The following is a 26,103-nucleotide window of genomic DNA, read 5'->3' as shown; positions in this document are numbered from 1 at the left end:
GCTGCAATTTGTGCAGTGAGAAAGGAGCAGCTTCCATTAGCCCAGCAGAATGGCAGTTGGAATTCCTGACACATCTTGTGCTGGTACGGGGTGTCCTCACATGGATTTTGTAGCAGTGCTCCTCTGGTGGCTTCATTGCTTCGCTGTGGCCATATTTTGGAGAAACGTGGTGTGAAGGAGACATGGGACCCCCTCAGCTTGCACTAGTCCTGAAAGAGTTACCCAGCAAGTAATGACTTACTGAAAACTGATTTCTTTGTTGTATAGCTTTTAATATCTTCATACCTAAGTGTTTTTCCCACCTTTTGATGTAGCTGCCTTCCTGGTGTGATTCCCTTCACTAGATACAGTGTGTAGTACAGTGGCATTCTTTAAGTGTCTCAGTTACGTAGTCATGATAAATTCCCTTCTTACTATTCTTTTATCAGCTCTTCAGATTATGTTCTTTTCTAACTGTATAAAATTCAACTTCTTTTTCTGGTTAGGCAAGTTAGTCAACCCCCATTTGTGACAATATAGCCCTTTTCTGTCCTGTGATCTACATAGACAGAAATTCTTCATGTTATTTCCAATATTCAGTCTCCCTGCAACAATGCTGAGTGAACACCTTGCAGTGTTGTGGGCTCTTCTTTTTTTTTTTCCTTCTTTTTTTTCAAATTAACATTGATGTAAAGACCTTGAAGCAAATGCAGGTACACTAGAACAAGAGACTGTATGATGTTACTGAGATTGTCTTTACAGTGAACCAGACAGCTCCATCACTGCAATACCTTTAATTTGTATTTACTTCTGGATTCTGCTGCCTTCCCTGCAGCATCAAGGAGTCATAGAACAATAGATTCATAGAACGGTTTGGGTTGGAAGAGACCTTAAAGATCATCTAGTTCCAACCCCCTGCCATGGGCATGGACACCTTCCACTAGACCAGGTGGCTCAAGGTCTCATCCAGTCTGGCCTTGAACACCTCTGGGGAGAGGGCATGCTGTTGCAGTGACTCACTGAGAAAAGAGGTGTGATAGTTGTGGATAATGGTTTCCCTCTGTTTGGAAGCACAGGAGTGCCTGCCTGTTTCAAGCTGGCTCAAATATAAATTCATGCAGGCTTTCTGTCCTTCACTCAGTGTCATGGATTGTTCTGAAGATCACAGAAGTAAAGATGAGAAACCTTTTTACTGACTGCTGTGCCTACCGATACTCACTCTTGATCATTATTTCCCCTTCCTCTGATGTCTTAGGCCTCTGAAGTCTCTCGAAACAGAGGAGTTACTCTGTTGGCTCGGCCTGGCAATAGTCTTGTAACAGCTATTCGAAACCAGCACCATCATGAGACATTACCTCTGGGTAAGCAGAGTTGCTTTTTCCTTTCTTTCTGGAACAGTGCTCACAAAGATGCTTTTCAGAACTCCTCATCAACCGCATGCACTGCTGCTTGTTGCCCTGTGCCTCACTAGCAGTGCAGTCAGTGTGTCTCTGCACAGTTGTGGCAACATGACAAGGCCTCCTCAATGATCAGAACAGCCTCTTAATTGTTTTTCTTTGGTTTGGGTTTCTTTTCCAGCTTACAATGACAAGATTGTTGCATTTCTACGCCAACCCAACATTTTTGAGATGCTGCAGGAGCGTCAGCCCAGCTTGGCCAGAAACCATGCACTCAGGTACTGCTTTTTTCCAGATTGCTGAAACCAAGTTCCAAGAAGGATTTTGGGTAGTGAGGAGAACTAAATTCTAGTAACTGCAGTACAAATTATTAACTGGGGCCCCATATAGAGCTGTCACCATTAAAGGGCAGCTGTGGACCACCAGAATCTATGTAGTTAACTGTAGTTATTTTCCACACTCAAGCAGTAAGGAGAATGAAAGTAACTGTGGGTACATAGTGACATATTTAATTTCCATTCTCAGTATTACTCAGTAGCAGAAACTCTGTCTTTACTTACAGTTATCACTTTGCTTTTCAGAAAGTAGGGTTAAAATTGTGTTCAGATGGAAGTCAGCTTCAAAAGCCTCAATAACTTTAGGAGAACCAGGATTTTACTGTGTGTTTGGGTTAACTCCCATGTCATGGATGTAGTTAGCCTAGATTTGATAAACAAACAGGAGCATTGTGATGTAGATTGTCTTCCTGTCCTTAATCTTTCTCACTTATGGAATCATAGAATGGTCTGGGTTGGAAGGACCTCCAAAGGTCATCCAGTCCAGCCCCTGCTGCAGTAAGCAGGAACATCCTCAACTAGATCAGGTTGCCCAGAGCCGTGTCGAGCCTCACCTTGAATATCTCCAAAGGTGGGGCCCCAACCACCTCCCTGGGCAACCTATTGCAGAATTCCACCACCCTCATGGTAAAGAACTTGTTCCTAACATCCAATCTAAATCTGCTCTTCTCTTGTTTAAAGTGATTGCCCCTCCTCTTATCACTACAGACCTTTGTCTCTCTCCATCCTTCTTGCAGGCCCCCTTCAGGTACTGGAAGATCATTAGTAGGTCTTAATGGCAGTCCTTTTCAAAATAATTAAATTGTGTCTTTCTTTTTCTTATGCCTATTCCTTTCCTATTAGGTTTAAAACAAAACAACAACAACAAAACCAACCATCCAAACAAACAAAAAACCCCAACAACAGACCCCAAAGCCAGTACAATTTAAATAATTTAAACTAATTCCAAAGGTTAAATTAGTTGCTTTGGCAAAAAAACTAATCTGGCATTAGTCAGTCTCAGCAATGCCAGTGTGCACCAGATAAGAGTCTGACCATGAATTTGGTTTGCGCTGTGCAGTAAGAAATGCTGCCGCATGAGTGGTGAAGGAGGAGCAAGGGGAGGACCTTCAGGTTTCTGCTGATAGTCTTACTGACTTCTTGTTTTCCTCTGGGGACCAGACAAAGAGTTCTCTGGATGTAAGGATTAGACCTCCTTCCTGGAGGAATGAATACATTCAAGTAAAACCAAGGAGGCAGAGTGGAAAATGCTCTCAGTATTCAAGATGCACATTTCTGTAACTGAGAGTTTGTTATCTTCACTATCAAATTATTTCAGAGTATTTCTCCTTTTCTCAGCTGTAATTTGATTTCTCATTTCTCAGGGAACAGGTGATGCTTTTATCTCCTTTTGAGCAGGGAACAAAATTGACTAGTGATAGGGACGACAGCTTAGTTAGTGTGTAATGAGATTTGTAACAGTATATTGAGCCCTTGGCCTTCAGGTCATCACTTTGATTATACCTTAGGTAAGGAGTGATCCCAAGCCACCATCTAGTGCTCCTACAGCAGGTATTAAGCAAACTCCTAGGAGACAAACTCCCTCTTTTACAGGGCTTGCTGTACAATATGTTGCAGCCCCACCCAACAGGGTACTAAAGCATTTCCTTGACTTGAGGTAGAATCCTTTGACTTGATACCAGATGGTTGTGGACTCTGCAATGCTTTAGAACCACGCTCACAGATTGTGGTGTAGATCTGCACCAGAAATAGTGTGGCCAGCAGGAGCAGGGAAGTCATTGTGCCCCTGTACTCAGCACTGGTTAGGCCACACCTTGAGTCCTGTGTCCAGTTCCAGGCTCCTCAGTTTAGGAAAGATGTTGAGTTGCTGGAACATGTCCAGAAAAGGGCAACAAAGCTGAAGAGGGGTTTGGAGCACAAGCCCTATGAGGAAAGGCTAAGGGAACTGGGGTTGTTTAGCCTGGAGAAGAGGAGGCTCAGGGGAGACCTTATTGCTGTCTACAACTACCTGAAGGGAGGTTGTAGCCAGATGGGGGTTGGTCTCTTTTCCCAGGCAACCAGCACCAGAACAAGAGGACACAGTCTCATGCTGTGCCAGGGCAAGTTTAGGCTTGAGGTGAGGAGAAAGTTTTTCACAGAAAGAGTTGTTGGCCATTGGAATGTCCTGCACAGTCCCTGGAGGTGTTCAAGACAAGATTGGATGTGACACTTGAAGCCATGGTTTAGTTAGCCATGAGGTGTTGGGTGACAGGTTGGACTTGATGATCTCTGAGGTCTTTTCCAACCTTATTGATTCTATTATTCTATGGTCTCTGTCTTCCATGGCCCTAATCTGCTGATAGGATCCTACCCTATATTTCCCACTTCTTATTAGCATTCATTTAAACAACAAAATGTAGCATTTTACACACATACTGTGTAACCTCTGTGTGGTCGATTAATATCAGGAATATGTTAGAGTGTTATTTGCCAGATAGAACTGACAGAGGTAAAGGAAGTGGGACTGTGTGACATTCTGGTAAGAAAAGGCCATGTGTCAGTTGTAGCCTTAAACAGAAAACTGTGACTGAGGTGGTGGAGTCACCATCACTGGCAGTGTTTAGAAAGAGACTTGATGGGGTGCTTGGTGCCGTGGTTTAGTTGATTGGATGGTGCTGGATGATAGGTTGGACTTGATCTCGGAGGTCTCTTCCAACCTGGTTAATTCTATTTCTAGTCTAGTCTAGTCTATTCTGTCCTGTCCTGTCCTGTCCTATTCTATGTTGGTACACATGGCCTTGGAGGACTAAGAATCATTTTGTTTTCTAGAATCTGATATACAGTCTCTTGCTTTTCAATCAGGAAAGTGAGTGATATAAATAGATTCTTTTTTACAAGTTTGTGAGTGAGATTAGAAAATTAATCAGGCAATTGTTTGACATTTTTATAAAGAGACAAAGACAAACTGGCAAAACACCAAGGAATAACAACACTGTGCATAGTTCATATCTTGGTAATGGCCCTATCTCTTCTTTCTTTCTTTTTTTTTTGTTGGTTGGTTGGTTTTTTTCCTTCTTCTCGATGATATAATTTCTGTTTCAGGGAGAAGATCCATTACATTCGGACAGAGGGTACACATGGCCTTGAAAAGTTGTCCTGTGATGCAGATTTAGTAATTCTGCTGAGGTAATCAATTTGATCAAAAGCATAATGGCATTATGGTACCAGAGAAGCCAGCTGGCCCTTTTTTTCAGCCTAATTGAAAAGATTTTGTTAAATCTTCCAGGTCATTTATAACTAGAGTAGGACTCACTGTTACTGATAGTGACCCAAAATAATTCAACAAGAGTATGTCTGCCAACCTTCACTGCTTGGAAGGCAGCCTCCATCAGTGCAGTAAACTTCATCTCCAGCCACCTCAATCAATACAGCTTTTACCATCAAGTACCAGATAAAACAGAATGAGGTCAAAATGTTTCCTTTTAATGGAAAAGTTGTTGTTTAAAAAAATGAAAAGAGGAACAAATGTGTCTTTCCCAGAACAAGTGGGTAATGTAGCTGCTCATGAAATTGCTAGTTTTACTGTAGCAGTGCTGCCCATACAGACACGACCATGTCACACTGATGGGATGACTCAATGTGCAGGGCAGGGGGCACATTTGGGTAACATAGCTAAGGCTTCAAGTTTTATGAGGACCTTAGTCTTGTTCTTTAGGTCCTAGCTACTTTTGTTCAACACAGATAAAGGCTTGTTTTATTGCCTGGGTCTTACAGAGCAGGTGGGTTTGGTGTGCTATCGGGCACTGTCCAACACAAGAAGGTTACATCTTAGTCCTATAATCCCAGTGACTGCAGAGCTCAGCTATGTGGAAATGTGTGAGCCAAGGAAAACAACCTGGGCAGCAGATGTATGTGTCTTAGCTTCTCACTGTTGAAGTGTTGCAATTATCCCTCTTTACTACATAGCCTCAGAACTTTACTCTCTATCAGCAGACTGAGCCCCTGGGTTAGCATGAAGGGTATAATAAAGTTAATTTTGTTCTTTGTTACTGCTGACCTTTCCTGAGGTGGGAAGCCTGTGGAATTTGTGATTCAATGAGTTCAGAGATGTACCCAAACTTAGCACTGCAGCAGACTTGCACCGTACTGCATATTTACATTCCCTTATGTGATGAGTGTGAACTAAACTTCTCACTTTTTCCATGCAGCCTTTTTGAAGAGGATATTATGTCCTACATACCACTGCAGGCTGCCTTCCATCCTGGTTACAGTTTCTCTCCTCGCTGCTCACCTTGTTCCTCACCCCAGAATTCTCCAGGTAAGGGGAATTTCGCATTTGCAGTATTCCTCCTAGTAAATACAAAGGGACAGACTCAGAGCCAGCCTGATCTGTCAGCCTGCTGATTCCAATGTCCACCCCAAATCTGATGCCAGCTGTCTTTTTTTGCTGGATTAGTTGCCATTGCTGTTACTTACTGTTGAAATGTTAACAGTAGCTGAAATATAGAGATCAGAAATTGCCCATATGGAAAAGGTATCTTCCTGCTTTTTATATAATTAGAAAAGATGAGAATACAAGAATGAAGCACTCCAAGCATAACTCCTGACATGGAAGTACAAGTATCAGGGGCAAAGGGCAGCTTCCAAATCAAAGGTGTATTGCAGTACCTCCAGTACTCCTGTGAAGTTCAGTCTCCTCCACTCAGTGTTCCAGAGACTTCTCTTCTTCCCAGGACTCATCTATTTTTAAGACCTGAGAGGATCATCTTGATCATCTAGCCTGACCTCCCGTGTTGAGCCCATTAGCTTTGGTTTGACGGGAAGCATATTTTCCAGAAAGACATGCTGTCTGAGAAGGTTATTTCCAGCTGTGGTATGTCTCTAGAGTTATTGTTTATGCTATAGAAATCTGAGGAGCTAATGTCTCCCTTTTGCCAAGCTGCACAGCCCCCCACCACAGTCTCACTGCACAGCTGTGTCCAGTGGCCATTTTGAGAGAATCGACAGAAATGTGATCTGGAGAAATCCAATTTTGGCTGAGCTTTTTTAACATTCATTTAAATGATCTAGTTTCAAACAAAGTTAATGGACACTACATTCAACTCTCAGAGGTGGCTCTGGAAAATTGGAAAGTTTTTTGATGAGAAGAAGTTTCATGCTGAATTTCTGTCTGTAGAAGGACACTGTTTTGCTGGAACGTGCTGCTTTTGGCAATGAGCTTTAACACCATTGTTAGTACATTTCCCCCTCCCTGCATCAGGGCAGGTCACAAACTAATCTCCTGCAAGACTAGAGTCCTTAAGTATTTGTCAAGAAGGTGACTTGGTGGGGATGTTAAAAGAACTGCACTGCTCACTACCTGTTCTTGTGAAAACACAAACAGGGCAAATACTCATTTCCAGCAACACACTGCCTGCTGGCTCCTTTCTGCCACTGGCTAGATAGCCCATGAGAACACCTATTCTCTTATGTCCTGGGCTGGAGGGAGAAGTCTAGCAGAAGAAAAGTGTCTTGAGGAATTCTCTTTGCAGTACATGTAATATGCTTTCTGATTTACCAGCAGAGAGTTACTAATGTCCTTCCCTCCTGCTCCTTGGTGCTTCCATTAAATGTGATTATATTTCTATTATTGTTATTTCTTTTGGGCTTCCAGTGGAGGATTTTTATTATTTTTTTCCCCCTGATTTCTCATTAAAGGGTTTGCTTTCATTGTCTTCTCTAATGAGATAAGGAAATGGGATTTCATGGATTCATTCTTTGACCCCTTATGGCATGGCATTTATTTGTACCAAAGGACTAATCAGCTGCTTTGAGAATGCAGGCTTCAAAACAAAGCAGGTCCCAAATTGGGAAAAATCTGCTATATGTGTGAATTATAACAGGAAAATGTAGCATTTCTTCCTGATAGAAATCCTTGATGCCACAAAGGGGTTTTGTGTTGATAGCTGAAAGTGTTTAATACACAGTCAGATTAACACAGGGAAACCTGATCCCAGCCTGGCTGGGTGCTAGGCTTCAGTGAGAAGCCTTGCTTTGAGCTCCAGAGGTTTCATCCTGCCAGGGACATCCTATCCAGTGCATGGGAGAGAGATCCATTGAGAGTGCAAAAGGGAAAGGAAATCAAATTGCCAATGAGTGGGGATGGGAGTTACACATGCCAGTCTTTCTCATACCTTTCTGATCCTTGAAGTTCCATTCAGACCAATCAGAGTTAAAGGCTCAGGCATCACAAAGGCACACACAAAGTGACCTTAACAGTTCTTTTAGTGACGAAGTCACTGCAATGAACAAACTATAGGAGCTTACAAGCCCATTAACACCGGGTGGAACAAAACGAATCCTGAGTGCACTGTAGATCTGTGAAAAGTTCCTCGTGCATTTGCTAGCCAGTTCTGACTGGAAACATCAGAAGAATGTAAAGCCCCTTACACTTTAGGATGCTGTTCATTGTCCCACCAGGACTGCAGCGAGCAAGTGCAAGAGCACCTTCTCCATACAGGAGGGACTTCGAAGCCAAGCTGCGCAATTTCTATCGAAAACTTGAAGCCAAAGGATATGGGCAAGGTCCAGGTAAAATTAAGTGAGTATTATGACAAGGCACTCAAATAATCTAACATGGTGTAGCTTCATCTTTTATCATTATCCATGAATGAGTACATTGACAGGGAGTGAGAAACACATCAGAGATTCCATTTTGTACATGAACCATCAGAGAAAGAAGTTCTTGTTTATGTCCTGTGAAAGAGTGACCTTCAAGAGGCTATTGTTGGAAACTTGCTTTCTTTTAGATTTATATTGTCTCAAGCTCCTATTCCATACCTGTCTAACAAGGATGTTGGTATTCCTACCTGTAATTTGCTAGTAGGAAAACAATCTGTTCAGGCAAATGTCCACCAGAGATTATTAACAGCTTCATCATTGTAATGATGAAGTGACTCCAAACCTCTGGATCCATGGATCCATACAACTCAGGACCAGAGAATGACCCTACAGGAGTTACCCTTTACATGCTGATTTAACTTTCACTAGTTCTTTGTCTTGATAGCCCTAGTGGATTTGAGCTAAGGAGATTTCTGCCTCTCTTTGTGTATTTTAGGGAATCTATGTTGCCTGTGGAGCTTACTTTCCAGACATCTTGTTAGCTGGCTTTTGATTCTGTACCTACTTGTGCTCCATCTAGTTATCCAACTTGGCTAAATGGACTATATGTTTTTAAGGGATTTCTTGGGAATCTGCTTGAATTTATGCATCAGATTGGCTTCCTACCAAATCACATCTGTTGTGGGAAGAAAAAAAAAAGTTAATTTATTCCAGGCAAATGTCATCATCAAATATTCTTACAGAGCTGGGGAGTCCTGGCTGTTGGTTAAACCCTTTTGGTGTCCTGCTAAGTGAGTCAAAAGCAGATGTGAAATACATTTTGGAAGGTTTGTCTTAACATGTCCATGAACATATGAGCAAGAAGGATTCTTTGCACAGATGGCGTTTAAATATACTATTCATTAAGTTGTTTTGGAGGTTGGCAGGGGAGTGAGAGGTGTGTTGTATAAACAGAGGCTGATATTCCCTTTGCTTATCCTGCTACAGAAGCACTAATTCCATGGACATCCACTGGATTAAATCCAGGAAGAGTTTGGGGCCAATCATTAGAGAGCTGTGATCTCATATACATAGGAAACTCACAGCCTCCTCTTCTATACAAATGTGTACATAGAGGATGTTATAGGGAGTCTTAGCAGTAGAGCAGCACTGTGAAGAAATTCACCTTTGATGCATATAGAAAACCCTGGTGAAGCAGTGCACTGAAACCCCATGATGGCCAAGTAGCATGTGCACCAGTGGATGCAACTTTATTATATTCTGGGGAAAAGGAAGCTGAGGGGAGACCGTCTTGCTCTCTACAACTCCCTGAAAGGAGGTTGGAGTGAGGTGGAGGCCAATCTCTTCTACAAGTGACTAGTGACAGGACAGGAGAAAACTACCTCAAGTTGCAAGAGGGGAGGTTTAGGTTGGATATTAGAAGAAACTTCTTCACTGAAAGGGTTCTCGAAGACTGGAGCAGGTTCCCCAGGGAGGTGGCTGAATCCTCATCCCTGGAGGTGTTTCAAACAGGCAGAGATGTGGTGCTGAGGGACATGGTTTATCACCAGCCTTGGTAGAGTTAGAGAATGGTTGTACTTGATGATCTTAAAGGTCTTTTCCAACTGAAGTGATTCTGTGATTGAGTTCTCTGAGCATGGATGTCTGTTACCAGCTCTTGTTTACCTTCAGCCTCACAGGCTCCTCAGGACTCAGTCATTAGATCTGTATTTCTGCCTCCCCTCACAGGCTAATTATAAGACGTGAACACTTGCTGGAAGGCACCTTCAACCAGGTGATGGCCTATTCACGCAAGGAGCTCCAGCGCAACAAGCTCTACGTCACCTTCGTTGGCGAGGAAGGGTAGGGAACCACTAAATGCTCTGGGGTTTGAAGTAGCTGTTACATTGCAAAACACTGAGTTGATTAACGCTGAGTCTCTCTTGCTATGTCACATTTTCTTTGGTTTTGTTTTACCTCTATGTGATTTGTCTTAATCAGCTCAGATATTTGTTAAGAATAACAATAGCAATGCTTCATTTTCCTGTTGCACCTTCTGTCTACATGTCTCAAAGCGACAACTGAAGTGCTTAAATCTAGTGTCATCTTGTTGCCATAGATATTTGGACTAGCTGGAAGGCAAAACTAAATGGCAGGCCCGTGTTTACACACTGAATCAGTCTCAGGGCTGTAATTAGAGACCAGATCTTTATCCCTTTTGTTACTCTAACTCTTCAAAATGGATCTGGTTTTGCTTCAACATTTTTTGCTTTGCGTGCCATGTAATGATCATTTGTTATCCATATGTGGACTTCTTGTTTCTGGCTGAAGTGAGAAACATGAGTCCTGTTTGGTTCTTACAGCTCGATTCACCCAGTTGGAAGCTGAAAGTCTTTAGAAGTCTCTTGAGAAGGCCTTTTCTCAGGAGATATTCTGCCAGTCTCCCAAATCCATGTGCCATTCTCGGATGATTAAAGCCAGCCCCTGACCTTTTGTTTCCAAATCTAAACACAACCTTTCAAAGCCACCCTGGCTTGCCTCGAGAGCTATATTATAATTGAGGCTTAATCCATGTTTTTGTAATGGAAAACCCATTGTGCATGTTTCCAGTGCTCCACATCACATAGGCTTGAAGTCCTATTTCAGTAGCTTTGCTTGCCAGATTCCTTATTAGAAAAAAGACAAACTCACACAGATAGCATTTCAGTTCCAAAGGTATCAGCACAGCAAGGCTCTGGTGCAGCTCTTGGCATGTCCAGCTCTGAGGTGGCACGGCAAGTGAAGAGCTTCTACCATGCTGAGCTTGTCTGGGGAGGTGTTAGGTCCAGTGGAAAACAGAAGTCACCAATCTCAGAGAGTCACTCAGTGACCTCAGTGACTGGAGTTCTCTTAACTCTCACTTTTTATACTCCATGGACTCAGTATTATTTAACAGAGCTCAGTTTGCCTCTGGCTTGCAGGTAAAGCTTAAATGTGCAACATACCCCAGGCTGTGTTTTTGGAACAGTGTTCTAATATCCTAATGCTGGCCAGAGTCATGTTGTTTTCCTCACATCTCTAATAACTTCTACTGTGTGTGGCATGGTATCCTCAAGAGAAATTACAAACCAATTTGATTTGCAAATACATTTATTCTTCACTGCTTCATTTTGCATCTGAAGATACATTCCCTCAGGGTTTCTGCTGTTTAATGCTATTATAGGTTCTGCTGGAGGGACTCCAAAGATAGCAATTCCCTACTGAAAAGAAGAGTTGATGCTGTATGGGCATGTGATGCTGTATGGGCACAGTTTCCCATGTGTTCTAAAGCCAAACTTACATTGAAACTGAACTATGAAGGCTTTATGATGAGTTAATGTGTTGTAATGCCTAGTTTCTCCTTGGAGGTTTTTGGATACTGAGGGTTGTTGTTTGTGGTTCTTTACTCCAGCCATTATCAGGCTTAAGCCAGTATATTAATGACCATCAAACCAGATCTGTTAGATGGCTAGCACTAGTGTTCATGTGGGCTTATGGCTATCCCCTTCTGCTGGTGTGGTTCTAGTCTCACCTCATGATCCTAGAGCTAAAGCTGCTCAAAGAGAGAAGTACCCAATATCCAGAGGTGAGATGGAGGAGGATGAGCCAGCCTGCCCTTTTAGCATCTTTCTACTTGGACAAATCAATCATTCAACCTCTTGTGATTATGCTTCCATAACTTCAAACAGAGTACAGAGCATTCTGCATCCAGCTGCAGTATTTTCTACTTCCTTTACATTTGGTAAGTAGCAGGAGTAGTGCCCACCTCAGAAAAACCTCTTGACACGTGTGATACCTGGCTACAAATCACTTGTTCATGTTGCTACCTGTAGATTTCTTTTAGATTGAAAATCCTGCCTACCATTCTTAGAGGACAGTCTGGTTTTAATAAATCAATCACAGCTGGGATTAATGTATTCAGGAAGATTTGTTTGGTTTGTGGGTTTTTTTGTTAAAGTTGAGATAATTTGAAGTCACTTGATGTAAGAGTTGAGGTTTTAACACAAAATCAAGGGAAAAAAAGTGACTCTCTATAGAGCAAAATCATGTGACAGGAAAATACAGCTGAAGGTGTGCCACAGGTTTGAAAGTGTCAGAAAAGTAGGAGTTTGGATGGGACAACTGAAGAATCACCATTCTGTCTTAAGAGATACAGTTCTGTTAGGACTTGTTCAGCATTGACCTTTAGGTTACTCTTATAGATAAGAAAGCATCCTCTAGGCTAGATTGTATCTTTGGTTACATCTCAGTGTATGATAGTAAAAGTAATTTCTCCTTTGGTCTGGGTGTCTGTGAACCCAGATGTTCATAGGCGGTTCAAACCCACTCACTAAAAATCTGTCCCTCTGCTAGCCAGCCAGTTAAGGCAGGGCTGAGCTGTATACCTCCAATTTACTAATCCTTTGGAACCAAGGAAAATAAACTACTCAAGGGATGCATCTGAGTTATGATTGCTCCCCCCCCTCAACTTGGATGCTGGTAAAGTTTCAGCCTTGTCATTTCTTTAGGGCTCAGAATCAAGTTTTGAGAGGAGAGGTACACCATGTTAGAAACACTTGACTGCACAGGGGTGGGTGTTAGACAGCAGCTAACGTAGGCAAAACCCAGGAAATCCACTCAAGTGGGAATGAGCCTCATTTTATCATTATTTTTTTTTTACCTTTTCCAGGTTGGATTACAGTGGCCCTTCCCGAGAATTTTTCTTCCTTCTGTCTCAGGAGCTCTTCAATCCCTACTATGGTCTGTTTGAGTATTCAGCCAACGACACTTACACTGTACAGATCAGCCCCATGTCTGCCTTTGTTGAAAATCACCTGGAATGGTAAGAACATTTTGTGCAGAATGGAAAAATCGTTTTAGAGCAATACAGAAATGGAACTGCAAACCACACAAGCTGCCTGTTTAGACTAGACTGCATACAAATACCAGTGCTCTGCTGGGAAGAACGGGAAAGTAGGTTGGGAGAAGGAAGAGAGGGAGTAAAGTGTAAACAAAACAGCAGGCTCTGAAAATGGAGCTGTGATGAGGTGCTACTATCAAAATGTCTGCATGCATTACTTGGGACTTGGTGTCTGTGTACTTCTGTGTGGACATGAAAAGCACAGGGAGAAGAGCTCTGCTTAATCCAGTCATCCTCTTGGTCCATTTCTAAGAATAGCAAGTGTGAGTTTTCTGTATATGAAGCAGCATTGTGCTTGGAAGCTACACAGTGTCCTCTAGGAGCCACTTTGCTGCTCTGTACCTTAAAAAAGACCCAGTGAAAGCAGTTTCCCTTTTCTCCCCTGACTGCTGCCAAAGCCAGCAGAAAGAGCAGGTATTTTGCCTTACCAAGTATGTGTGCAGACAGACAAATTCCTGATCTTGTTTCTTTGTCAGAAATTCTGAATGCATATTGTGATCACCTCCTTTTTCTGTCTGCCTCCAGATATCTGTGTCTTTGGGAGTTGTTCTCCTTTTGATAGTTTCAGATGCGGCTCAGTGAAGCATGGACTGACAGCCTTGGGCATCATTTGATCCCTTGTGGGATTCCATTGTGTCAGGGAAACAATGCCACATGCGTTTGTTCCGATGATGTTTTCCTTTGTCTGACCAATCTCACTAGCTCCTCTCAAAGATCCTCTCTTTAAATGGAAGGCAGTTCAGGCCCCTTTTAAATTGCAAATAGCACATAGAATCACAGACTCATAGAATGCTCTAGGTTGGAAGGGACCACACCTTTAAAGGTCATCTAGTCCAACCCTCCTGCCATCACCAGGAATGCCCCCAACTAGATCATGCTGCTCAGAGCCCCTTCAAGCCTGACCTTGAATGTTTCCAGGGATGGGGCATCTAGCACCTCTCTGGACAACCTGGGCCGGTGTTTCACTGTCTTTATTGTAGTCTAAATTTCTAATCTAAATCACTATTGGTTTCAAGCCATCACCCCTGTCAAAACAGACCCTACTAAAAAGTCTGTCCCAGTCGTTCTTATCAGTACTGAAAAGCCACAGTAACATCTCACCAGAACCTTCTCTAGGCTAAACAAACCCAACTGTCTCAGCCTTTCCTCATAGGAGAGATGCTCCAGCCCTCTGATCATTTTTGTGGCCCTTCTTTAGAACTGCTCCAATAGGTCTATGTCTGTCATGTGCTGAGGACCCCAGAGCCAGACACAGCACTGCAGATGGGGTCTCACCAGAGCAGAGGTACAGAATCCCCTCCCTCAACATGTCCTCCTGTTCTGGTAAACAGCTCCTTACTTGCTTTGGCTTGCAGCTGCCCTAGAGTAACTGAAAGGATGTACCATCACCACTTTTAAGGTTGCAGTGGGAAAAACATAAATGTTGATGGGACCTAGCCTAGTCTCTGAGGTTTTTATTCTTTCTCTGCACTGTCACTTCCAGCAGTGGATCATTATGCTATCGATGATCTTTATATTAAGTTTTTTCTCTGCTGGCAGGAGCAGGAAAGGAGCAGCTTAGTTCTTACAGCTTGTCCATCTCTCACTGTAGTCCTAGTTTTCCAGGGGAAATACAGTTTGTCCTTTCTTCAGCTTAGCAGGTGGCATGGATGAAGTTTTGATTTGGGAGGCTATTTGTCAACATGCATTTTGATTTCAGGGCACAGGACTACTTAGGCAGTTGCAATCCCAAGATCATTCTACCCACACTGTGAGCAAACTGGATGCAGGACTCTTTCTCCAGAAACAGTCTTACCATATTACCTCAGTAGTACCTAAAATAGCCCCCGACACTTGCCCGTTCTAAAGACCGTTGTGAGGAGTTCAGCAGCAGTTTTCTTAAGCTATAAATTCTGCTGCAAGAAGTATATACTTTGATAGCCTCATTTTGTTCTTTGTCCATTGAGAGGCTTCAGCATGGAGGAGGCAGATTTTAAAAGGTATCCCTCGCATATAGAACAGAAGCATTTAAATCAGGAGTCAGTAGCAAACTCATCAAGATAACATTTCTCCAGCTATAGGCTTCTTGCATAAAGAAGATTATTTGGGCTTTGGGTATTTCTGGTTCTCTTTTTTGAGGAAAGGGAAATGAAGCTTCTTGGCCTGCAGAAAGAAATGAACATTATGAAGGAAGAGATCTGTACATAAAGTAGTGCAAATAAGGCAAGACTGCAGAACCCAAGGGAAAGATAAGCACTTCAGCAAGTGCTTGGTAATACTTCTTGAACCTGTTATGGAAATGACTGGCTGAGACCAGCACTTTATAACCAGCCTGATAGGTTTCATGATTGGCTTGTTAGATATCTGGACATTCTAAATGTTCTTATGCTAGCTTGATCTCAGCTATTCCTGTGTAACCCCAGAGTACTATACTCAGAAGTCTGTGCAGCCAGCTAAAACAGGATTTGGATCAGGCATTTGCAAATTCAAGGAGTATGATCCTCCCATAAGGGTTTTAGAGGCTGTCTTCTCTAAGGGAACTAACTTAATTAACGTTATTAATTGTTCTTGAGGAATGGGGGTTTCTGACATTCTCAGCCTTTCTCCAGCTTTGTGCTAATCAAAGTCAGCTTTAAAACTTCTGTGTCTCAGATTTACTTGATATGATTCCAACAGATCTCTTCCCTCTAACACACCAGAAATAAAAATTCTTTTCCCAAAGCCATTGTGAGACAGCCATTAACAGAGATGGATGAAGCCTTTTTGAGAGTCCCAAGGTCACAGATGGTTAATCTTCATAAGCTTTTTAAAGCTTGAAGTTTGATGTCTGTCATGAAAGACACACCACCACCATTCGTCTAGATTTGCAGATTTCTTTACCTGTACGCTGTTTGGTGCTGTGGGGTTTATCATTTATGTGGAATCTCCCCTTGACATGTTTTTCTGCAGGGCTAATTCTGCAAGGCCTTTCCAGACACAGCTATATTAAGAGACAGGGCTAGCAAAAAAAAAAAAAAAAGCTAAAAAAGGCTCAAAATTATTTTACATTTTCTCTTCCTTAAGCAAACAGTGGCAAGTTTGAGATAAATAGCATAGCATAGCATAGCATAGCATAGCATAGCATAGAATAGAATAGAATAGAATAGAATAGAATAGAATAGAATAGAATAGAATAGAATAGAATAGAATAGAATTAACCAGGTTGGAAAAGACCTTTGAGATCATCGAATCCAACCTATCATCCAATACCATCTGATCAACTAAACCATGGCAACAAGTCCATCATGCAGTCTCTTCCTAAACACCTCCAGTGATGGTGACTCCACCACCTCCCTGGGCAGCACATTCCAATGGCCAATCACCCTTTTTGTGAAGAACTTCTTTCTAACATCCAGCCTAAATCTCCCCTGGCACAGCTTGAGACTGTGTCCTCTTGTTCTGGTGCTGGTTGCCTGAGAGAAGAGACCAACCCCCACCTAGCTACAACCTCCCTTCAGGTAGTTGTAGAGAACAATGAGGTCTCCCCTGAGCCTCCTCTTCTCCAGGCTAAGCAACCCCAGCTCCCTCAGCCTCTCCTCGTAGGGCTTGTGCTCCAAACCCCTCCCCAGCTGTGTTGCCCTTCTCTGGACACTTTCCAGCAACTCAACATATTTCCTAAACTGAGGAGCCCTGAACTGGAAACCATTCTCAAGGTGTGGCCTAACCAGTGCTGAGTACAGGGGCACAATGACTTCCCTGCTCCTGCTGGCCACATTATTCCTGATACAGGCCAGGATGCCATTGGCTTTACTGGCCACAACAGAATGCCGAGAGGTGAAATTTTGTTCATACTGGCAGAATTGAGAAGCACACTGCTCTTTTTCCCCTGGCCCAAAAGTTACAGTTCTGCCCCTGTTAATGACTTATTTCATGCCTTACTCTTTGTACAAACAGCATTCTGAGTCCAAAAGGAGCACATCAAAGCACAGAGAAGTTGTACACATGCCAAGTTAAGAAAGAGACATAATGACTGGAAAATATTTCTCATTTATGGAGAAACTGAGATTTAACACCTTTCCTGCAAGCTTCCATTGAATAAGACTTTTTCCTTCAGTTAACATATGTGCCTGCTGAACACACAAAATATAAGATAGCACACATTCTCAGACTTAAATATTTTACATCCCCCTGTAGCTGAAAGGATACAGTTATATCTCTCTACATCTAAGAAGTTTGTTGATGCACATTTTTATCTGCATGCTACAGGATGTACCTGAAGCTCATAGCCAGAAGAGCTACTTTTAATCCGTGCCAATAATGAGCTGTGCTCTCTGATCTGGGTGCTGTGCCTTGCTTTTTTACCTGGATAATAGAAAACATCATTTATAAAATATGGGTTACACCCCCACTTCTCCAAATAAGTTGGCAAAATGTGGTGGCAGCTACTATATATCCTTGTCTTTACTCTTGGTCAGGCAACTGAATTAGAGTGAGCCACTGAAAGATCCTTTTCAAGTTTTGCTCAATATGCTGGGAGACAGAGTGGTGGGGATCGGGATCATTGCAACCTCATGCAAGATTGTATAAAGAAAAGAAAAGGAAAGGAAAGGAAAGGAAAGGAAAGGAAAGGAGAGGAGAGGAGAGGAGAGGAGAGGAGAGGAGAGGAGAGGAGAGGAGAGGAGAGGAGAGGAGAGGAGAGGAGAGGAGAGGAGAGGAGAGGAGAGGAGAGGAGAGGAGAGGAGAGGAGAGGAGAGGAGAGGAGAGGAGAGGAGAGGAGAGGAGAGGAGAGGAGAGGAGAGGAGAGGAGAGGAGAGGGGAGGGGAGGGGAGGGGAGGGGAGGGGAGGGGAGGGGAGGGGAGGGGAGGGGAGGGGAGGGGAGGGGAGGGGAGGGGAGGGGAGGGGAGGGGAGGGGAGGGGAGGGGAGGGGAGGGGAGGGGAGGGGAGGGGAGGGGAGGGGAGGGGAGGGGAGGGGAGAGGAGAGGAGAGGAGAGGAGAGGAGAGGAGAGGAGAGGAGAGGAGAGGAGAGGAGAGGAGAGGAGAGGAGAGGAGAGGAGAGGAGAGGAGAGGAGAGGAGAGGAGAGGAGAGGAGAGGAGAGGAGAGGAGAGGAGAGGAGAGGAGAGGAGAGGAGAGGAGAGGAGAGGAGAGGAGAGGAGAGGAGAGGAGAGGAGAGGAGAGGAGAGGAGAGGAGAGGAGAGGAGAGGAGAGGAGAGGAGAGGAGAGGAGAGGAGAGGAGAGGAGAGGAGAGGAGAGGAGAGGAGAGGAGAGGAGAGGAGAGGAGAGGAGAGGAGAGGAGAGGAGAGGAGAGGAGAGGAGAGGAGAGGAGAGGAGAGGAGAGGAGAGGAGAGGAGAGGAGAGGAGAGGAAAGGAAAGGAAGGGAAAGGAAGGAAAGGAAAGGAAAGGAAAGGAAAGGAAAGGAAAGGAAAGGAAAGGAAAGGAAAGGAAAGGAAAGGAAAGGAAAGGAAAGGAAAGGAAAGGAAAGGAAAGGAAAGGAAAGGAAAGGAAAGGAAAGGAAAGGAAAGGAAAGGAAAGGAAAGGAAAAGGAAAGGAAAGGAAAGGAAAGGAAAGGAAAGGAAAGGAAAGGAAAGAAAAGAAAAGAAAAGAAAAGAAAAGAAAAGAAAAGAAAAGAAAAGAAAAGAAAAGAAAAGAAAAGAAAAGAAAAGAAAAGAAAAAAGAAAAGAATTAACCAGATTGGAAAAGACCTTGGAGATCATCGAGTCCAACCTATCATCCAATACCATCTAATCAACTAAACCATGGCAACAAGTCCATCATGCAGTCTCTTCCTAAACACCTCCAGTGATGGTGACTCCCACCACCTCCCTGGGCAGCCCCATTCCAATGGCCAGTCACTCTTTCTGGGAAGAACTTCTTCCTAACATCCAGCCTAAACCTCCCCTGGTGCAGCTTGAGACTGTGTCCTCTTGTTCTTGTACTGATCGCCTGGGAGAAGAGACCAACCCCCACCTAGCTACAACCTCCCTTCAGGTAGTTGTAGACAGCAATAAGGTCTCCCCTGAGCCTCCTCTTCTCCAGGCTAAGCAACCTCAGCTCCCTCAGCCTCATCTCATAGGGCTTGTGCTCCAAACCCCTCCCCAGCTTTGTTGCCCTTCTCTGGACACATTCCAGCAACTCAACATCTTTCTTAAACTGGGGGGCCCATAATGCTGAGTCCCTAAATACTAATAAACAGCTCCCAGTATCTTACCACACCAGCTTCTCACTTTCATCCCTGCTAACAGTGTTGTGAAAGGTTTTAGACTGATTTTCACAGAATCAAAGAATGGTGTGGGCTGGAAGGGGATTTAAATATCATCTAGGTCCAACCCTGTTGCCATGGGCAGAGACACTTTTTGCCAGACCAGGTTCTTAAGGCCTTTCAGTTTTCTGATGTACTGTAGTCCAGGATGCTCAATATTATAGGGCATACAAAGATGTTGTCCCTGTTCCTTCTGGCCACAGTGTCTCTAATACAAGCCAGGATGCCATTGGCTTTCTTGGCCACCTGGGCACGCTGCTGACTCATATTCAGTCATCTATCAACCAATACCCCCAAGTCCCTCTCCAAGCTGCCGCTTTCCAACCACACATCCCCAAGTCTGCAGTTTACCATGGGGTTGTTGTGATCCAAGTGCAGGATTTGGCATTTGGCCTTGTTTATTTGGCCCTTCACTCTAACCTGTCCAGACCCTGCTGTAAAGCTTCCCTAGACTCTAGCAGATTGACACAACCACCTAGCTTGGTGTGATCTGCAAACTTACTGAGAGTGCACTCAATCTCATCATCCAGATCACTGATAAATATATTAAAGAGGACAGACCCTTGTACTGAACCTGGGAGGACACCACTAGTGACTGGGCACCAGCTTAATTTAACTCCATTCACCACCACTCTTGGGGCCCCACCACCCAGCCAGTTTTTAATCCAGTGCAGAGTGGATTATCTCTGTGGCATTTCATTGTTCATATGGCCACTCATTTCAGATGTTATGATTTGGCTGTCATCATCACATCATGTAGGAAGGTTCTGCTTCTTAGAACAAAGCAATTCTCAATGTTTGCTCATCAGCTTCCCCCACTGTGGTGAGGGCTGAATCTGACAGTGACAACAAAAGAGCATTGTCTTTTCAGTTCACAAAACATTGTGTTTGCAATCTGCTGTCAGATAGATTTCCAGTCTCTTTTTTTCACATCATCTGAGTGGGGCAGACTCTTCCTTCACATCAGTCCTGCCCCCCCAGGAGGAACCCAGTAAGGTAATGTAATGCACCCTGATTCAGGAAACAGCTCACAGCACAGGAACAGCACTGTACTCACAGCACAGTCATCTGCACCAGACCTTTTGTCCTCAGATCCCTTGCCTGGTCTTTTGTCTGACTTGCTCCAGCAATCTATTTCTCATCATCTACTTGTGAATTTTCAGTTTGTTGCATGTTTGTAAATGTAGAACCACAGCCAGAAATGTGAAAAGAAGCCCACTCACTGCGTGGAAGACCAGATGGCCTAGACAGATAAAATCCCTCACAGACATTCATTTGGAGATCTGAGGGATGCTAACTTGAAACATCTTTTTCTGTGTTTTCATAGCAAATTAATGACAGCATGTTCTTTTTAACAATTAGGCTTTTGCAGACCTTGCTGTGACATTTATGCAGTGAACAGTACCCCAGTGTCAGAGTTATCTCAGCTTGCTAATCAGACTTAGTATTCTCAGCATCTCAGTGAAGTCCTGTTGTGGTTGATTTGTTTGTTTGTCTTTAAATGAAATTTAATACATGTATGTAGCAGAACCTTATTAGTGAATAAAATGATTTTGTGTAGAAGCCTGCTGAAGACCACAAAGATGATACAGTCAGACTCTGTGGCCCCAGAAGCTGTAGGTTGATTTCTGGCTGCAATGTTCAAATGGTCTCCCTTAACTTCATGCTCATTGAGAACTGCTTTGAGGCAAGAGTTCATTCATTCGGTTCCCACAGTAAATCTCTCTTTCTGCCCTCCAGCACCCCTTGTATTCTAGTCTGTGCTGCTGAGCAGAGTGAAGCAGAAAACTTGCCTGTATTCCTACATAGTATTCTGCAGGCAGATGCAAGCCTGTTGAACCCACTCTCCTTGTGGGCATCATCTTGCTTTCCCTGTGCTCCAAACCAACTGACATAGTTACTACAACACTGAGCTGAGAAAATATATGCTGCCTCCCATCAGGGCTGATCACTTCAGACTTGGCACTGCTTCAGGTGTCTTTATGTGCCTTGGCAAGCTTGGCACATGGGTAGAGCAAGATCCCTTTGCCCATGCACAGTGCTGCATGGGTATAACCCAGCTAGGCTCTGACTTTCCCTTTTCTTTATTTCATATAAATGAGAAACCACATAGCCATCACTCTCTCTCTCAACCATGCCAAAGAATGCAGGGTGTTGTTTTCCCCATTTTTCGTTCTAACAAACCCAGGAAGAACCAAGAATGTTGCAACCTCAGCTCTCCTTTGTCCTTAGAGAGCTTGGTTGGCTTTGTTAATGTGGTTTCCTTAGGAGTTGTGCCTTGTGCAATTGCCCTGCCTCTCTGCCAGACAGTTTCCTAATCAGCTCGAGACCTCTGACAGGAAGGTAAACATCTCAAAGATACGGGTTTCCTAAAAGCTTTGTGAAACTTGTGGCTGGCTAAAGGACAGCTCTGCAGAAGAGTGCCTCAGTGAGGGTGGGCTGGTGAACCTGGTTGGTGCCCAACCTGTCCTGTCTGGCCTGCAGCAGGAGCAAGCTGACAGGTCCATCACAGGCACAAGCTGTAAACCATCTATAGCATCTTCCTCAGTAGCTTGAGGATGTGTGGGAGAGCTGTGAAAACTCAGAGGAGGCAGAAGGGAAAAACTGGAGATGCTCCAAAGTGTGGGAAGTGCTAGTAGAGAAGTGTGGAGGGAACTGGAGCTCTGGCAGTGTGCTAATGTAGGGCCATCAGAGACAGGTCTATAGAAAACCAAGCTCCATTAATCCTACTGCATGGAGAAAGACTTATTTCAATTAAAGGGGTTTTGAAAGAAAGTGACAAATTGCCTCATGACCTAACAGGTTGCATACAGACCAGCTCTTAGGACAGATTTAACATGTTCTGTGGCTCTTTACAGAAACGGTGGAGAAATGTAGTCACGGCATCTAAGCAGGAGGTCTGCACACAGCCCCTATTCCTGTCCAGTGGCTAAAAGTAGCTCTGGGGAATATGTGGCCTGAATTACTCATTTATCTCTTTAACCTTCAACCGTTGGGGCAGGCAACCTATATATGGCCCAATACCTGTTTAATTAAGAGAGACAGAAACACTGAGTTTGGTTTTGGGGCTCACATGGGCCATTTGCATGAGTCAGTGTTTTGGAGGAGGAATGAATTTAGAAGGCTAATTTTGCAGCCACCTTGCAGGGCCTTGTCTGTGCTAAATGCTGAAAAATCATCGTCTTTAAAAATCAGACCATCTAGAGCAGTCCAGGGTGGGACATCCAGCAGAATCCACTTACTTTTTAAATTAGATTATTACTTCCTTGCCTTAGTTTCCATCCTAGATGGCCTTTAAAGTCCCTTCCAACCCAAACCATTTTGTGATAATCAGCTTGAAATCTGTTTGATGCTGTGAACTGCTTTGAAATTCTCAGATGAAAGGCACCATAGAAAACAAAAGCATTTAGTGTTACACTACACTACAGATTGTAATTGCTAGCAATATCTTATTTTAAATAATTTATGTTTGTATGAGACATTTTCAAGCAGTATTATAAATCTTCTGGACAAGAATGACAAATATGCAGCTGAAATAATTTTGTAGGACCTTTTCACTGTGTGAAACATTGATGTTACTGAAAGGTCTTCTTGCTGCTGTACTGTGATCTCTCTCAGTGCCTCCTGTGCTGAAGTAAACTTTGATTTTCCTGTTGAGTTTGATGTATGACCATATCACATAGAGCTTACCTCAACAACTGGTTAATTATTTATTAAGGATCAGGAGGAATTGGAAGACTGGAGTTAAACCAAAGTGAAGGAGAAAAAAAAACCAACAAACTATTTCCTCTCACTGAGCTTCTACAGCAACAGTTCCGTAAAAGATCTTTTGCTTTGTATTTGCCTTGTTCTTGACTTTCTGTCTCTTACTGGAGGATTTTTTCCAAGTTTTTTGAGGATCTGAAGAGCAATATCACCTGGATTGAAAGAAGAGATGTCTCTCACAGACTCTTTTTCCCTTCTCTGAATTTCCTGGTGTCCAGCACTGCTTTCATAATGAGAGTTTTGTTTGAGAGAAAGGCAGGCGTTCTGTTTTGTTGTGTTTTCACACAAGTCATCTTTATGGGGTTTTTCCCTTGCTTAAGGCTGTTTGGTCTTTTGCAACACTGTGAATTAAATTTGCCCAGAGATGGAAGCTTCACATGAAAATCTTTAGAGTGTCTCTACCTGGCATGTGGTAGAGGAGAAATTGATACAGCCTACACAGTCTCTGAGTACTCAGGCCTGCAGGGAAGCATCAGGGTGGGCAGTGATTGTGTGTTTAGCTTTGGTGACAAAAAAACTCCCAGGGAATGATGAATGTACTCATATCTCCTGTTCCAGCCACATTGGAATGGCAGGGCTGAGCTGTCACTATGAAGTATTGCTCAGTCATCTTTGCCACTCCTTATTTCTCACTGTATCTTATTATAAGGTAAAGAAAAGTCAGTTATAACAGGTGCAGAAATTCCCAAGCTAACTGTTTTTTTATTAGTAAACACAATTCATACATCCAAAGAAAGCCTGCTTGCAGAGCAGAATTGTTTTCAGTAAATCAACCAAATTTGGTTAGGGTTTTTTGAGTCCAAAAGGCATTTCTCTTTGTGTAGGTCTCTCCTTGGGTTACTTTGAAAGTTACAAGTTTCATCTGTCCATTGAAACTAGTTCTTCGTTTTGGTATATTAACTTAGTGTTATGTTAAAATCCAGGGAAAGGAAAGATTGCAGATTTAAGAATGATCTGAATGTACTCAAAGGGAGAAGGACAATGAAGGTTTGTGGGTTTGCCCTGATTTGGGACAGGAATATTTTTCAAAATCTCAATAAAATTATGGAGGATGAGAAAAATCCTGAGCTAGCCAGCCACCACGGGAAAAAAATGTAGTTAGCAACAAGAATACAGAACCATAAACTCAGTATCTTGTGTCTGATTGAAGGAAGCTTTTCTGTTGTGACTTATGACTTATATTCTGCAAAAGCCATACTAGAAACTGGAATTATTGTATTGGAAAGATTCCTAAAGGAAAAAGTTAAAAGTTTTCTTGGACTTCATAACAGCAACACAAGGGTCCAGGTCTGCTGCATTCTGCATGCTCTCAGGAGAGGACTGAAGCTGTCAGTTTGCAGTGGTGTTAAGGAAAGTTGGAGGTATTCAGTGATTTGCACAATGACCTAAAATAGACTGTCAGACAATGAGCAGCATGTTGGAGTTGTAGCACACAGCTAAGGACCCTCATCCTGGGAGGTAGGGATCATGAGCTGGATTGCAGCACAGGGCAAGCCCAAGTGCACAGCCTCTGGACCCAGAGCAGTAAATCCACATGGCTCTACACTGCAGATGACCTGGTTGCAGTCAGCTCAAGGATATCTGTATCGTGCTTCATCACATGGTGTAAACATTCCTGGGTGCTTACCAGTGAGTTTATGATGAGCAGCCTGTCTCGTGCTTAAATCCCCCAGACAGGCTGGAAAGGATGTGCCTCCTTTGACTGAGAATAAGTCAGTTATTGTGGCTTCAGTGTTTGCAGTTAGCCATTGAAGGAAAATGTGCAGTCATTTGGCTGGTGCTTTCATGGCCCTCTTGTCTGTCTGATGACTACATCTGTGGATTTTCCCTCTGTTGACTAGCTCATTTCAACACATGGCAAAGCTATGGAAAGCAAGCATAAATCATGCAATGTATAAAACTTCACCAATTCACAGCTTTACCAAGTCCTGTCCCCTGTCCTTCACCCCAGCTTTTCAAAAAGGTTTGACTCAGAAATCAAAATCTCATGGAAAAAAAAAATCCTCTTGCTGCTTAAAGAAAAACAACCCATGTGCCACACACTGTGTTAATCCATAAATCATAAAGTGCAGCTGATTCACCAAAATCTGTATCATTTTATAGAAGGTAAGACAGAAAAAATGTCAGATAGACTAAACAACTGAAATGGAGCTGGGGCTCAGAGGACTGTGATCCTACTGCTGTTTCTACCACTTGTTTTCTGGATAACATTAGCACTTTTGCACTTGAGTTTTCTCATTTGTCAAATGAAATACTGGCACTGCTTTCCCCTGTAAGCTGCTCTGAGGTCTGCCAGTCAAAAACACAGTCTGGGATCTGGGAATGACAAAACGTGGAGGTTTGTAGCCAGTAATTCCTACTTCATTCTGCACCTCCTCTGTAGTCACTGGGCAGAATTGGAGGAGAGTTTGCCAACAGCTTTGCAGACTCCAGTGTGTTTTATCCATTATAGCAGCAAGAAAAGGTAAACCCTGCAAGCAGACTGGTTTCTGATGGTGTTGTCTTTTTCTGCAATATTTTTCCAGGTATTCTCCCAGAGGAGGAGAAACCTTGTATGTTAATGGTCCATGAGGTTGATAGCCCTGCAAGCAAAGACAGACACTGCCACTCTCAGCCACATTCCACCCCTCCTCCAGAACACTATATTTGTGGAACTTCTTTGTTATGGGTAAAATGACACATAGAACTCACTGATCTCTTGTCATAGGCAGACCACCATAGGCAGACTACACAACCTCTCTGGGCGTTCTACTCCAGGGCTCCATCACCCTCATCTTTAAAGGAGTTTCTCATCATTGAGGTGGAATGGCCTGTGTTCCAGCTTAAACCCATTGTTACTTGTCCTATCACAGAACACTATTGAAAAGAGACTGGCCCCTTGAGCTTGAAACCCACCCCTCAGATATTTATAGACATTGTCTTCTCTTCTCAAGACT

At 43.3% G+C, this 26,103-nt stretch overlaps 1 protein-coding gene across 7 annotated transcripts in view; it reads left to right on the top strand.

Annotated features, from left to right (window-relative positions):
• HECW1 (HECT, C2 and WW domain containing E3 ubiquitin protein ligase 1) overlaps nt 1–26,103 on the top strand; it is a 314,683-nt gene that overhangs the window by 253,625 nt on the left and 34,955 nt on the right. For all 7 annotated transcript variants that reach the window (XM_068152576.1, XM_068152575.1, XM_068152572.1 and 4 more), the window contains 7 exons: nt 1,235–1,340; nt 1,558–1,654; nt 4,793–4,876; nt 5,899–6,008; nt 8,150–8,270; nt 10,019–10,132; nt 12,957–13,109. In XM_068152576.1, coding sequence (XP_068008677.1) covers nt 1,235–1,340; nt 1,558–1,654; nt 4,793–4,876; nt 5,899–6,008; nt 8,150–8,270; nt 10,019–10,132; nt 12,957–13,109 — 785 coding nt within the window. The remainder of the gene's footprint in view (nt 1–1,234; nt 1,341–1,557; nt 1,655–4,792; nt 4,877–5,898; nt 6,009–8,149; nt 8,271–10,018; nt 10,133–12,956; nt 13,110–26,103) is intronic.

Source organism: Melanerpes formicivorus, unplaced genomic scaffold, assembly GCF_026170545.1.
Source record: "Melanerpes formicivorus ecotype bairdi unplaced genomic scaffold, bMelFor1.0.p_v2 SCAF_24, whole genome shotgun sequence".
NCBI classification, from domain to species: domain Eukaryota; kingdom Metazoa; phylum Chordata; class Aves; order Piciformes; family Picidae; genus Melanerpes; species Melanerpes formicivorus.
The sequence above is the reverse complement of the archived record's forward strand: the minus strand, read 5'-3'. Positions and strand labels throughout refer to the sequence as shown.